Raw genomic sequence first — 13,056 nt, 5'->3', positions numbered from 1 at the left:
AGAAATGTGACGTCACATCGAAATGCGCAACTTTAAATAAATATAGACAACACGTTCTACTTAATTAAATAGACTTTTTAATAAATGTTGCATTCTACAACATCAGAGTGCAGCGGCACATTAAATACGCACTACAATGACAATAGTTTAAAGCGATTTGAAGCATATTCTTGGTTCTTTCGGTAAAAGTCACGTAGAAGGGAAACAATAAAATAATAAAGATATAAAACAATAAAATTCTCACGACGTTTCGACTGCAATACAAGCAATCATCATCAGGTGTGAAAGCCACAGCAATATATATTTTAAATTTTCTTGCCGTGGTTTTCACACCTGATGATGATTGCTTGTGTTGCAGTCGAAACGTCGTGAACATTTTATTGTTTTATATATAAAAAATATTTTATTGTTTCCCTTCTACGTGACTTTACCGAAAGGACCAAGAATATGAATCCCTGCAGTCACGAAAGCTTTAAATCATGATTTGAAGCATGTTTTATTTTTTAAAAAAATTTGGGGGGGGGCAGAGTTTTGTGACGCCATATTTGAGGGGGGGTCTGACTTTTTCTAACGCCGTGTGACGATGGGGGGGGGGGGAGGGTAAAAAATCGTCGAAAATCGCGTGACGTCATTTATGGACGGCCCCTAACCGCTACAAAACTCGGCGAGCTGCTCGTAACCTCTGATTGGCCGTGTGTGGTGGCGGTGGTGGTGGCGGTGGCGGCCCGAGCGGGGCGGGGCGAGTCCCCGCGTGCGCTGGCCAGAAGCACGCTCAGCGCTGCAACCAACACAGGGGGTTTGATACAATGAGAGTCATCAGACACCTCCTCTACGTCTTAACCGCACCGCGGCTGCCTGCGCAAGATTGGCGCCGTGCCGCTCTCGGAAGTGCTTTCGGGTTGTGCCGCTGGTCGTTTCGGCGTGATGGCCGATGTTTTTGCTCCAAGTGCTTATTCGGGAATTTGGTTTCCGACGAAGGGTGACGGAACATGTGAGAGAGCCGTGCAGCATGGCCGTGGGAACCTTAGCGAATAGGGCTTAGAGCAAACTTCATTCCTCGTGCTTTTGACTGTTTGCCAATTCCTCTCCTTTCAATGAAGTCACTGCACTTTTACAGTATCTGGTGATTGACGAAACATAAAGCGAGACTCTGTGAAGAGTGTTCTTTGTGAACCCCCCCCCCCCTTAAAAACCACAAGGTCAGTGAGAACATGCCACAACTCGGTGTCATAACAAGCATAGCCACGTGATCATGTCAGAGGCCGCGTCAGGTCAGCTTTGATTGTTGGAATGGTGGCTGTGAGCTTGATGGCCACATAAAGTCAGGACATTGCTACTCTTTCATCAGGCGCGACCTCTGGTGACCATAGATCTCCATCGTGAATAACGACAGGGGGTGGTCAGCGTCGGATACCACGTGATTCGGGGATCAGCCTGTCACAGCACTGGGAATCGCATTGTTCAGCTCTGTATAAAGCACGTGCCAACTGCGCCGTGTTTCAAATGCAAGGGGAATGAATGCTGCGGCGTTACTTTAAAGCTTCGAGGTCATTCAGAACTTGCAAGGGTCTGCAAATTGAGACCCTATGGTGCGTGGATAGTAGTGCTATTTATAGGATATAAGCTTTGATTAAAATTTGCATAGAATTGCCATTTTGTAAAGTGAACACAGCTTTGTCGTGGATAACCGATTGCGGTTAAGTGAGACGCTGTAAGACACTATGTTCCCACGACCCCCTTGTTGGATCCATGACGCACACACAAAAAGCGAAGCACCAAACAAGTGGGAAGACGATAATCGAATATTCTCCTGAAACGTTTGGGACGACAAAGTGGCTGATGGTGGTCTATTTGTGCCTTTGCGCGCGCGTTTAGTAAACAGCTGAGCGTGCCGGTCAGAATCATGCCAAAGCACATCCAGGCAGACAGGTATACGTGTGTGCCGCGTGGCCTAACGGTGTGACGTGGTCACCGGTGGAATCCCCCACCCCCCACCCCCGAGGCTGCTCCTAACCCCTGACCCCTGACCCCTCCCGCCCCCCCCCCCCCACCGGCGATTTTCCTCGAACCCACACAAACGATTGTCCCGTTCCGCGATCCCAGTGTCGCTGCCCTCTGGAGTTCAGAATCCACGTGTCCCCTTCCCCAGTGTCATCCCAAATCGCCAGGGCGAGGTGACAATGTTATCCGCAATGTCCATGGACAGTCAGACCAACCGTCAACGTTTCCCTTGAAATGTTCTTTCATTTTAGGGTGATTTTTCTTTTTGTTTACGAAATCATACGAAGCGGCAGTGTTGCATTAAAAGCATTGTGGGGGAGTTTTGCCGCCTTCAAAATTTAAACTGAAGTTGTTGGATAACAGCTGCGGTTAAAATTGTGTAACCTCACCTGGTCATGTCACGTGGTTATTGAGGAGTGCATTAAAACGTTGTCTTGTTACATTCTACACTTCAGTAAAATATCTAAACACAACGTGTATATACCGTGTACAGATTCAGCTGCTCACTTTGCTGCATTATTGCAAAACACAAATTACACAGCAGACTCGCACCAATGGTAACAAAATCAATTGAGGGCGATGCACCATTTATTTTGTTGCATCGATCATTAATTATTTCATGCGTGGCAGCATTCACAACTGGACAATGATGAGCAGTATTTGATATATGCATATCCTCTATCTGTATTCGCAGAGGTGCTGCCATGGTAGAATGGTGAAGCACAGTGCACCTGCAATCCAGAGGTCATCAGTTCAGTTTAAACAATGGGCACTTGTACCGCCCACCCACCCACCGCTTATATCTACCCAACGGTATAAATGGGTGCACCACAGTCGATCGGCAGGTCACGTGTGGCAGGGTAAAGTGTGGGTACTGCCCCGCCACCCTACCCTCTTATAAGACATCTGGCCAGTATGTAAAAATTAGGCCAAATACCCTCTAGAGAGGGGCTCTTTAAGAGCACTCTCTCTTGTAGAGGAGGCCCTGCAGTGAGCAGTAGCACGAGCTAGCAATTGCAGGGCTGCGCTTGAATTTTTTTTATGTACATAAATAGAAATGCAGTGTCTTTAAGTGCCCTTGGGGATATGCTTGTGTGCTGTTAACAGGTCCCGGTCAGTAAGCGGTGCATCGACAGGATTAGTCACGAGTCCTCTCAGCAGTCCAAAGGTGAGTCCTCCTGAGTGTGTGTGCATTCGCTTGTTCCATGTTGTGTTCACATCACCCACTCCATCCATGAATATCAAGTGAATACTCAGCAATTGCCCAGTGTATCGTGCTGTCACAGCACACTTGACTTTTCTTTTTTGCTTTCTGATGATAAGTGACAATGTATGGCATCCCAAGCGAGCATGCCAGTTGTGTTTTGATTGTCATCTCATTGCTAACCACATTCTCTTCTTTCTTGTCCTCTTCCTCGCACATCATGACCCTTGTGTGCTTATCCTATTTTGATCACGGCTTGAAAATTTCATTTTCTCTTCCAACGTCATGGCATTGCTTGGATTGATTCCTGGTTGGAATTTTACCTCTGAGAGTCCTATTTGAAAAATTTCTCTCTCCTGTTTGAATTTTTTTTTCCCGCTTCATCATGACGATGTCTTTTCCTGGTTGATTTCCCCCCCACAAATTCCCTTTATTGCCTGAAATTTTGTTTTTTTGTGTTTCCTACTTAATTAATCCTGAACAAATTTGACATTTTTACGAAAATTGCCTATGACCCTAATTTTTCCTTCTAAAAATTTTCCTTCCGACTAATCCTTGCATATATATCGCTCCTCTGGGAGCCTTCTCCTCTGGACTGCCCCTTGCTTATGATTACCCATTATTATTATTATTATTACTCCTTCCCCTTGCGCATGAACTGCCACCACCGCCACCGTAGTCGGGATGGCGGTCTCCCCACCTGTTCCCCGATGCCAACTCCAGATCCCAGAGCACGTCCGACGCGGACGACGGCGGAGACGTTTCCCTCTCCAGGAGGGTCTCGCTCTCCGACCCCAAAACGCAGACCCTCCCGAACAAAGCGCGCAAGGCGGAGCGCCCCGTGCACATGGTTCTCTCGAACCCTCTGCCCGCGGGCAACCCCGCTGACGTGGCCGCCGACGCCGGCCGTAGCCCGTCGCACCGCGCCCCCCCACCTCTGCCCCCGCCGCCGGCGAACCCCCGCCTCACTAACCCCCGGTCTATCCCCGTCATACAGGTGACACCCCACCCTTCCCCTCGAGGCAGCCCCCTCCCCACCCCCAAGGGCACGCCCCACCACACCCCCAGGGACAGCCCGGCCGGCACGCCGAGCCCCACGCCGCCCTCGAGCCCCAGCGTGGGCGGCGCCCCGTGGCGTGCACGCCTCCACTCCTTCAAGCACACCTTCCTCGGCTCGCCCAGGTTCCACCGCAGGAAGCTGCAAGGTGCCGCACTCCGGCTGCTGCTGCTGCTGCTCCCCTGCCGTGAATGCCGCCGCATGTGCACGTGCGCGTGCACGTTTCTGTGTGTGTGTGTGCGTGCGTGTAGCGGTGGTGTAGCGGTGGTGTAGCGGTTAGCGCTACGCTGCGCTACGACGCCGGCGACCCGAATTCGATTCCCGCTCACGGCTAACACCAAAGTGACGATTATCTGAACCGGTCCGGGGCCTCCTCCCCTAGGTCGACTCGGCCTCAAATGAGTACCTGGTGCGGTGTGTAGACATCGCCACTGGGGAGACGAAGGCGTTCGGGCGTGGTGCTGGCCACCCACCCCCTCGTGTACCGTTCCGGCCTTCATAGGTGCTCGCTAACCGCACTTGCCCCTACAGTCTGTTAAGGCTATACGGGGGATCTTTGTCTTTGTTTCGGGCAACAAGCACCAAACGCAGATGGTGCACGCTGTGCTTTGAACTACGCTCGCACACGTGCGCGTGGGATCCGGTATTTCGGAGTGAAAATAACTTGAGATGCGTTTTTGGTGAAAGTGGGCTCGCATTACAGGCATATATTGGTGCAGTGATTAATCGATCATTGTTGGTTATTATGCTCACAATATGTGCATCAAATTTGCGTGCGTGAGATTGTGTTACTCGTGGTGGTATGCAATTTCCATGCGATGGTGGAGTGGCCGAGTGCTGTGCTAGGAACCTGACCACACCTGAGTGTGATTCGAGGCCACAAATAATATCAGCGTGCAGTGGTTTCTGAACATTCAGCAACCCATGTTCCCAGTGTAGTGAAGTATGGTCAAATAATCTCCCGTGATATACATGGTATGGAGAGACTTTCATCCAGCAGCGGATTTACTTGGGCCTTTGCATTATTGGGTATTACATATGTATATCATTTACTGTTCCGCGCCTCCACTTAGCACAGTTGGCTACGTATGGGTGCAAAAGAAGTTCAACATATATTCATCACGTTTAAACCAATGGGGTGAACAAAACTGAACAAATGGCAACGGAAACTAAAACGACAAACAATACTAACTTTTTTAGTGGAAGTTCTGTGGGGGAGTGAGTCGGTGCATGCCTATTATGTAACGAAAGGGTGCCCACTGGGACACAGATATACAGGTCCCCTTTGCAGAATGACCCACGTGACTGTCCGAAACTGTTCTTTCACTCTTTAGTTGTAAGTTCCAACGGCAGAAAATTGACCCGTGTTTCGCATTGACTTCTGATGATGCTCTGGAGAAAAAAGAATATGAAATAGCATTTACTGCGAGTGGGAATCTTTTTTTAAAGGTATACTTTTTTTCTGCTGCAAGTTTGGACTGCTGTAAAAAGCGGACGGTCTGCTTGAAATGGTTTGTGAAGTAATACTAGGGCTGCCAGATTGTTTTGGGGGTGGCCAAACATTTGTGAAAATTAACTTACTAAAGTGCCCTACTTGTCATACGGGAGCCCGCAAAAGCAGAGACTTGTTTTCTTTTGTAAAATTGTTTTTTCTGATTCGCATTGCAACAACGGCTTTCATGAGTAACGCCCAGTCACGGACAAAATTGCCCAATCTTCCATCCCTAAAATAACACCTGCACACACGGAGACCAGCAACGCTTCCTCTTTCTCTTTCAGTTCCTACTCCCGAAGAGATGTCAAGTCTGACCCCCGAGTCATCCCCAGAGTTAGTAACTTTTAAAGCACTTACCTACGTGCCTCTTCACGCATTTTGTATTACTATCTTATCTGTCATTTACAACTGTAATGGCCATGGTGCAAAATTGCGCACGGTTGTTGGTTCATTCTTTTGTACAAATCGACATATTTTTCGTGAGATTCTCTGCCCCCCCCCCCCACGACTATTTTTTAAGTTCCACATCTTCTCCGCAGGCTCGCGAAAAAGTCATGGTTTGGGAACTTCATTAATGCGGAGAAGGAGGAGCAGATATTTGTCGTGATCAAGGACAAGCCCATCAGCTCCATCAAGGCCGACATCGTGCATGCCTTCCTCTCGGTCAGTCTGCCAGGTGGAACTGTGTGCGTTGGAACAGCCACGTCTCCTCGGCTTTCCGTGATCGGTCCTCATGCCTCTTAACCCTTTCCCGTTCCGATCACGTACGTTCCGATGACGTACGTGTACCCATACGTCATCAGTTTCAGTCCGATGATGTATGCGCATAAAGTGTCTGGAGATGTGGCTGCATATATACTCTGTAGATAAGTAAATAGGACTGCATTGTAAAAAAAAATTATCATGAGGGGGGACGAATGCATTGCATTCTTGTTAATTGCGCTTTTGCCATACAGTATCGTCCGTGCGTTTAGAATTGAGACCTAGAAAAACATCGGTGCCTTGGCTTGGAATGAAGGCCCTGTTCCATGCGTTTCAATTTGTGCCGCAAAAGCGCCACAGTAACATCCAAGTTTACACACAGACGTTTGATAAATAATTAAACAAAAACTAATAAGAAGCATCTTCCAGATTTTCTGTCGGGTCCGATGACATTTTTTTGTTCATAAAAATGATTCACCGTTTGTGTGTGACTCACGTATTACCTCATTGAAAGCCTTTAATAGTCGTAAATCAGCCTATACCAATATCAGCCTGGTTCAGTAGCAGGGAGGGGGAGAGGGTTAAAACAAGATCTGTAGCAATTAGGGTGCAAGTCAATCACATTGACTTTCATTTTACTTCCCAGCGTGAATGAAATACGCTTGCTTGGTGCGTACGCATGCACTGTGTCCGTCCACCCCCCATCCCGAATTTTAGATTCCGAGCCTGAGTCACAGCGTGCTGTCGCAAACGAGTTTCCGGGCAGAATATAAGTCCGCTGGGAGCCCCGTGGTTTTCCAGAAGCCCGTCAAGTTCCAGGTGGACATCACCTACTCAGAGGGCAACCCCGGCCTAAAGGAGACGGGGATTTACTCCGTCACCTTCACCCTCATGTCAGGTATCTGAGCAGCACAGCCATGCGCATCCTCATCCCAGCCAATTTCACCGCTACAATTCTTTTCATCCGACTGCAGTTCTGCCCGGGTCGGGCTGTGTGCTTGGGCGGATTCTTCTCTCAAGCTTTTGCCGTGCATTGCTCACTGGGGGCATCTTTCAGGACTTCACAGCTCCCTTCAGTTTACAGCTCCTTCAGGAATTCGCAACTCCTGACGATGTAGTGCAGAGCACAACCCAAAAAAACCACGCTTGCATTTCAAGCGTCTGCAAAAAAAACACACTACATGTTAAAGTCCAATTGTTTTGACTTGAGATTATAATGACCTTATGTTTGTGGTTATTATTTAATAAGAAGAATTTCATTTTATATTGCGTCATTCATGAAATTGCATCTCATAACACTGCACATCAATGAGCCAGTCCCTTACACAGATAATACAAAAACAAAACCCCACACATCTTGGCAAATCAAAAACTGAAAGATGAATACGTACATAATGAGAGAGGAAAACATGCACACCACAAGAAAATGATCATCACACCGAAAATAACTTCAAATGACGCGGCATAATTATTCAGTACACTCATAAAAGTATCACCGCCTTATTTATGATGGAATTGTAAATAATCTCATTGTGCTGTTGTTGTGGAGTGTTATAAATAATATAATACATGGTCCAGTAACTTATTATATCGGTTAAAACACGAACTGTAAATGTTTATTTTGTATTAATGTTTTTATATGTTCACTGCAACTATATGATCATAATATTTCATTTCATAAAATGTTTTTGCCATGACGGATGTAAAAAAATTCGTAGACTTACCCAAAAAAAAGTTTCTGTTTGTCTCTCCACGCAAGTCAATTAGCTCATTTAACCAGCCTCACTAGCTGACGAAATCCAAAAGATCATAATTGGTCCAGAGTTTGCTTGCTTAAATAAATACTTCTCGTTCATATTGATCTGGAAAGCATATAGACTGACTATAAAATAAAATATGTTACGTGGGTAGACAACAAGTCTATTTATTTACTGTTTTATTCGTCATTAGACCTCCTTTGCCAGTACCAAAATGTAATAATAGGGTTTTTACCCTTTTTCTGGCAACAAAACTGAAACCTTTTTACAAGGATTTTTCCCCTTTTTTGCCTGAAAAAAAGGGAAAAACCCTATTATTACATTTTGGTACAGGCAAAAGAGGTCTAATGATGTAGACGCTCTCCCCGAGCCCTCATTACTTTGATAGTGCATTGTCTTTGAGCTGTATGCCTTTTGGCGTCATCTGGTCGAGCACCAATTGGGGTGAGGCTCAAAAGAAAGCCATCCCTTGGTGTGGACCAATCAGTTTCAAGGACAATGCATATATTATCATAGTATGTTTTTTGTTTGCAGGTATTGTGGTTAATGCAGACATGAATCCTTGTAAAAAGGTTTCAGCTTTTTTTGCCAGAAAAAAGGGGAAAACCCCTATTATTATTGTTTTATTCGTGTTAGTTGTCATGGAACTATTGTTGTGAATTATTTATCACATGCAGCTGGCAAGGTTCTTTTTTTATGGAAACGTCCATATGGTTGAGGGTAAGTCACTACACGAGTGTCAAAATGATGTCACATTGGTGTTGAAGATTAATGCCGGTGTAACGTCTGCATTTGCTCAGGTCCCAGCAGGAGGTTCAAGAAGGTTGTGGAGATCATCCAGGCACAGCTGGTGAACTCGCACGACCAACCGCTGGTGCAGCAGCTCGCAGGTAGTCACCTGCCCTCTGGCTGAGTCTGGGGGGCCCAAAACGGTGGGGGTGTGGGCAGCCTCATTCGTGCTTATTGTGGCTGGCTGCCTGTTGATTGGGGACCCGGTAAAAGTTCACAAATCCCACTCTGCTCGCCAATAACCACCACCCGCCCATCCACACTAGCGATGTCAGTTGTTTAATTCATTAACATTGAAAGTCGAGAGCCAAATCTGACTGTGGTTCACGGTAAAGGATCGTTTATTTCAGGGAACACCTTAAATGTAAATGAAAAAAAACACCATGTGGCCTTGTGTAATGCATGCAGTTATTTAGAAAAAAATAATTGCTACAATGTTAGCTTCATGTTGCTGAATGTATTTGCAGAATACAGAATTCACTATTGCGGTGTGATACAGACTTGATCAAAGATTAGAAGTATTTATTTATTGAGTTCGTTTTCAGATAATTTCACCACCTGAATTGGTCATGTTATTAGGGTACCTCATTTACACTTGAAGGTGTGCTGTTTAAACGGAGGGGCTCGCTCACCCTCTAGTGGCAATGTTAGGTAGCACGCATACAAAGCTTGTCGAATGATTGAATGCCACATACGAGGAGCGTCCTGGAAAAAAAACTTGATAACCCTCATACATATGTTTAGATAGCCAATGCTGGTTTCATAAGATAATCCGCTTTTAGAAAAAATATATTTTTTGTATTATCTTCCTACAAAGGGCCGCACATTGAACTTAATAATATAATCCAACCTACTGTCGACAAACCCTCCTTTCTGGATGATAAACATTTGTTGCCCATCATTTTTTTTTATCCTGAATGCCCCTAAATTGCTGTGGGGGATATGTTTTAATCGTGATATCAAATAGTTGTTTTGTTATGGTCACCGTCCCGTGTGTAAAGCATTGGTGATTTTGAGGCTTTGTGTTGCTCTCGGCTTATGAGGAGCAGTGCGTATTTCAGACGAGAAGAATGCCAAGGGTCCACAGACGCCCGGCACCCCGTCCCGGAACAAGCGCAACGAGATCGAATCGAGTCCCAAGATCGACGTGAAACCGCCAGCTGCGAAAGAGAAAGTCTAGTTGCACGGAGGGGTGGATGGGAAAAAATAAATAGTCGAAGCGTGCTCGCAACTCGTGCGCACAGCACACGAGCGACGGCTGTAAATAAGGTGCTCTGTCGAACCACCACCGTCTTTCTACCTGCAGGTGTAGATATGCAACCCCCGTCCTGTATCTAAAGGCATACAAATGTATCACGAGCGAGAACAGTATAAAAGCGTTCTTTTTCCCGATGCATTGAATTCAATGCCTGCCAAGAAAATGCGTGGAAGCTTTGTGTCAACTTCAATCGTATGCACAGTTTTTACAGTAATTGCCCGACTCCTTTTTGCTGTATTTACATAAAGTAGGATGTAGCGTTTTGTTGGGGTTTTTTTGTTTACTTTATTTATTCGAAGTCGGTTTGTTTATGCGAAGCCAAGTTAATGTAGCATCCAGCTGCACAGTGTCTGTGCATACACAGGTGTCCACCACTACCCATGATCCTTTGCGTTGTCGTTTATTTATTTGTACGTGATTCTGAGTTACTCACCCACATGAAAAAAAAATTGTGATCTTTGGCCATGGTAGGAAAAAAGTACATTTTTTTAAACAATCAGTTGAATGGGTACACAAATACTCGCACTCTCTTCAAAATGTGTGTAAATTGCCTTAGAGTGTGCAACACAAAAATGGGTATTTTTTTCTGTTTTCAAAGTGTGGCTTTTAAGAGGGCGAGTAAGATAATGATGGCCATTTTACCCTAAATCGAAGCTTTAGTTGCTGACAAAAAAATAAAACAAAGACAAAAAATGACAAAACGTATATATGTATACACAAAAGGAAAAAAAAAACTAGATTAATGTTTTTTGCTGCAGGGCAAACTCAAAGTATGCAAAAGTATATTGTAAAAAGAACCAACTAGTTTGTATATCATCCCATTCCACTGCTGGCTTAGTTGTATGGTCATATTTGCTCTTTTTTTGTTGGACTTAGTTGCACTTTATTAAGATCTTTGATGTGACAGAAGTTAAAGACTCCCCCCCCGCCCCTCCGCCCACCTCGTTTTCTCCCCTCCACTACCGCCCCTCACCTCTCATTGTAAGTTTTTTTTATTTTATTTATGATAAATTCAGTGTGTGCAAGTAATATATTAATGTGGTGTATTGTGAAGTCTTGTAGATATTTTTCCACCAGAACGATTTAATTTATTGGGACGGGAAAGGGTGCCGTATATCAATGCAGTGTTACCGGTAGAATTTTACTGCTTTATTTTTACAGTTTTGCTTTTTATCTCTCTCCTTACATTTGCCTTCCAAATTTGGTCCGTGTATTACCATTTATCGTGCTACTGTGAAAATGCTTAAATATTTCTTCCATAATTTATTTCAATTGTTTTACGCGTTTATACCTTCAAAATTAAAACAATATACTGTTTGTATATTAACTAGGTGATGAATCTTGCCGACATCCACGTTAATTATGCATGCTCCCTAGAACATTTTTGTTGCATGATGTCAGTGTTACTTACTCGCCTATATGTGAATGTCAATTTTCTGCTGTTACTCTCCTCTCTCTCTCTCTTGCGGGTCTCCTCCCTGAACTTTACCATCACTGACCAAACTCTCCCCTGCTTCCAGTCAAACCTGACTCCTGGCTTTCCTGTATCACCGCTGCCCTCCCCCTGCCCCCTGCCCCCTCCCCTGCCCCCCGGGTTTCTCCGCTCCCTTTTTTCCCCCACTCCCTTTTTTGCCCCCCCCCCCCCTGTCGTCCTTTGGCCTCTTGGAGAGTTTAGCATTTAGACCTTTTTCTATTACACCTGAGCACCGCGGTAGAAATCTGGGGCCGCTTTTATTCCCGCAGGAGGCACTGTTGCACCAGGATTGCAGGAACCCTTCCCAGGCGGGGAATGAATCTCAAGCACAACCTTTTGCAGAAGTGGCTCATTTTGACGTTTTTTGTTGTTGTTGTTGAATCTGTAAGGGTTTCTGCACTCCTTCACCGTTTGACCATCGTTTTACGAGGGTGCGCAGCACTCGCTTGGAACGGCGGCCGCTAAAAAAAAGGGAGACTCCGCTGCAGCTGAATGCTTCAAGTAAAAAAAAGTTTTCTGAACCTAATTTGCAGGGAAAACTACTTTTGGCAATCGCGGCTAAACAGGCGTTTTTCCTCGAACATCGTGCCATTTGTGGCCACTTTGCCCTCTATGTACAGTGATTTTGTCTATTTATTAGTTTATTTATTAGCATATTTAATTTAAACCAATCAGCAGAATCGGTATCCGTTCAAAGGCACTGCAACGGAAATCACTGCTACAAGTATCCCACTTATATATAACCACCGAAATCGCGAATGCAGTGTTGACAATTTGAGCAGAAATCATTGGTCCAGTATCTCCTATGGGAAGTGGCCCAGAAAAGCAATACTTTTGCAATATGGTGTACCCCCATCATCTGAAGTCTGTTGGCTAGAGCAGTCTTACCTTGGCAAGTATGGTGTATGAGATTAATAAAATGTCTTCTTGGTTAAAAAAAACCTAAATTGTGGTCTATTCTTTACTAATATATTATTTTGCATTTTACGTATTCCATTCTATAGAAGGACATAAACGATTCAAGGTGAGGTACATTGTGGAAGTATTATGAGCAATTGAATTATTAAATGTTACGTTTGTTTATTTGCATGCCAAATAGGCTGAGAGTCTAAAAATATATTTCTTATTCTATCAGCACATCAAATAAATCGTTGGAAGTTTATTTGCTTACAGAAACGGGGCAGTGTGATTTGAAGAGCAGTTTTGAGATTATCGCTGACATTGCAAGGATTTTTTGATTGCTCTCAATTGCACATTTCATACAAACGAATCGCTGCTACTCCAAACTACTCCCTCATCAAGTAGCTCAACAAACATGA

The 13,056-nt window shown here is 45.0% G+C and overlaps 1 protein-coding gene across 5 annotated transcripts in view; it reads left to right on the top strand.

The window, feature by feature from the left end:
* The window catches only part of LOC116939983 (serine/threonine-protein kinase BRSK2-like), a 183,615-nt gene extending 170,937 nt beyond the window's left edge, over positions 1–12,678 (top strand). For 2 of the 5 annotated variants that reach the window (XM_032949129.2, XM_076065390.1), the window contains 8 exons: positions 1,876–1,929; positions 3,109–3,169; positions 4,203–4,410; positions 6,042–6,090; positions 6,297–6,420; positions 7,177–7,357; positions 9,017–9,106; positions 10,055–12,678. In XM_032949129.2, coding sequence (XP_032805020.1) covers positions 1,876–1,929; positions 3,109–3,169; positions 4,203–4,410; positions 6,042–6,090; positions 6,297–6,420; positions 7,177–7,357; positions 9,017–9,106; positions 10,055–10,185 — 898 coding nt within the window. In that variant the 3' untranslated portion in view covers positions 10,186–12,678. The remainder of the gene's footprint in view (positions 1–1,875; positions 1,930–3,108; positions 3,170–4,202; positions 4,411–6,041; positions 6,091–6,296; positions 6,421–7,176; positions 7,358–9,016; positions 9,107–10,054) is intronic. The other 3 variants (XM_032949130.2, XM_076065389.1, XM_032949131.2) reach the window with 3 other exon arrangements.
* Positions 12,679–13,056: the final 378 nt, after the last annotated feature.

Source organism: Petromyzon marinus, chromosome 7 (assembly GCF_048934315.1).
Source record: "Petromyzon marinus isolate PM22_M1 ecotype Great Lakes invasive population chromosome 7, UKy_Petmar_22M1.pri1.0, whole genome shotgun sequence".
Taxonomy (NCBI): domain Eukaryota; kingdom Metazoa; phylum Chordata; class Hyperoartia; order Petromyzontiformes; family Petromyzontidae; genus Petromyzon; species Petromyzon marinus.
This window is presented reverse-complemented; position numbering and strand designations above follow the sequence as displayed.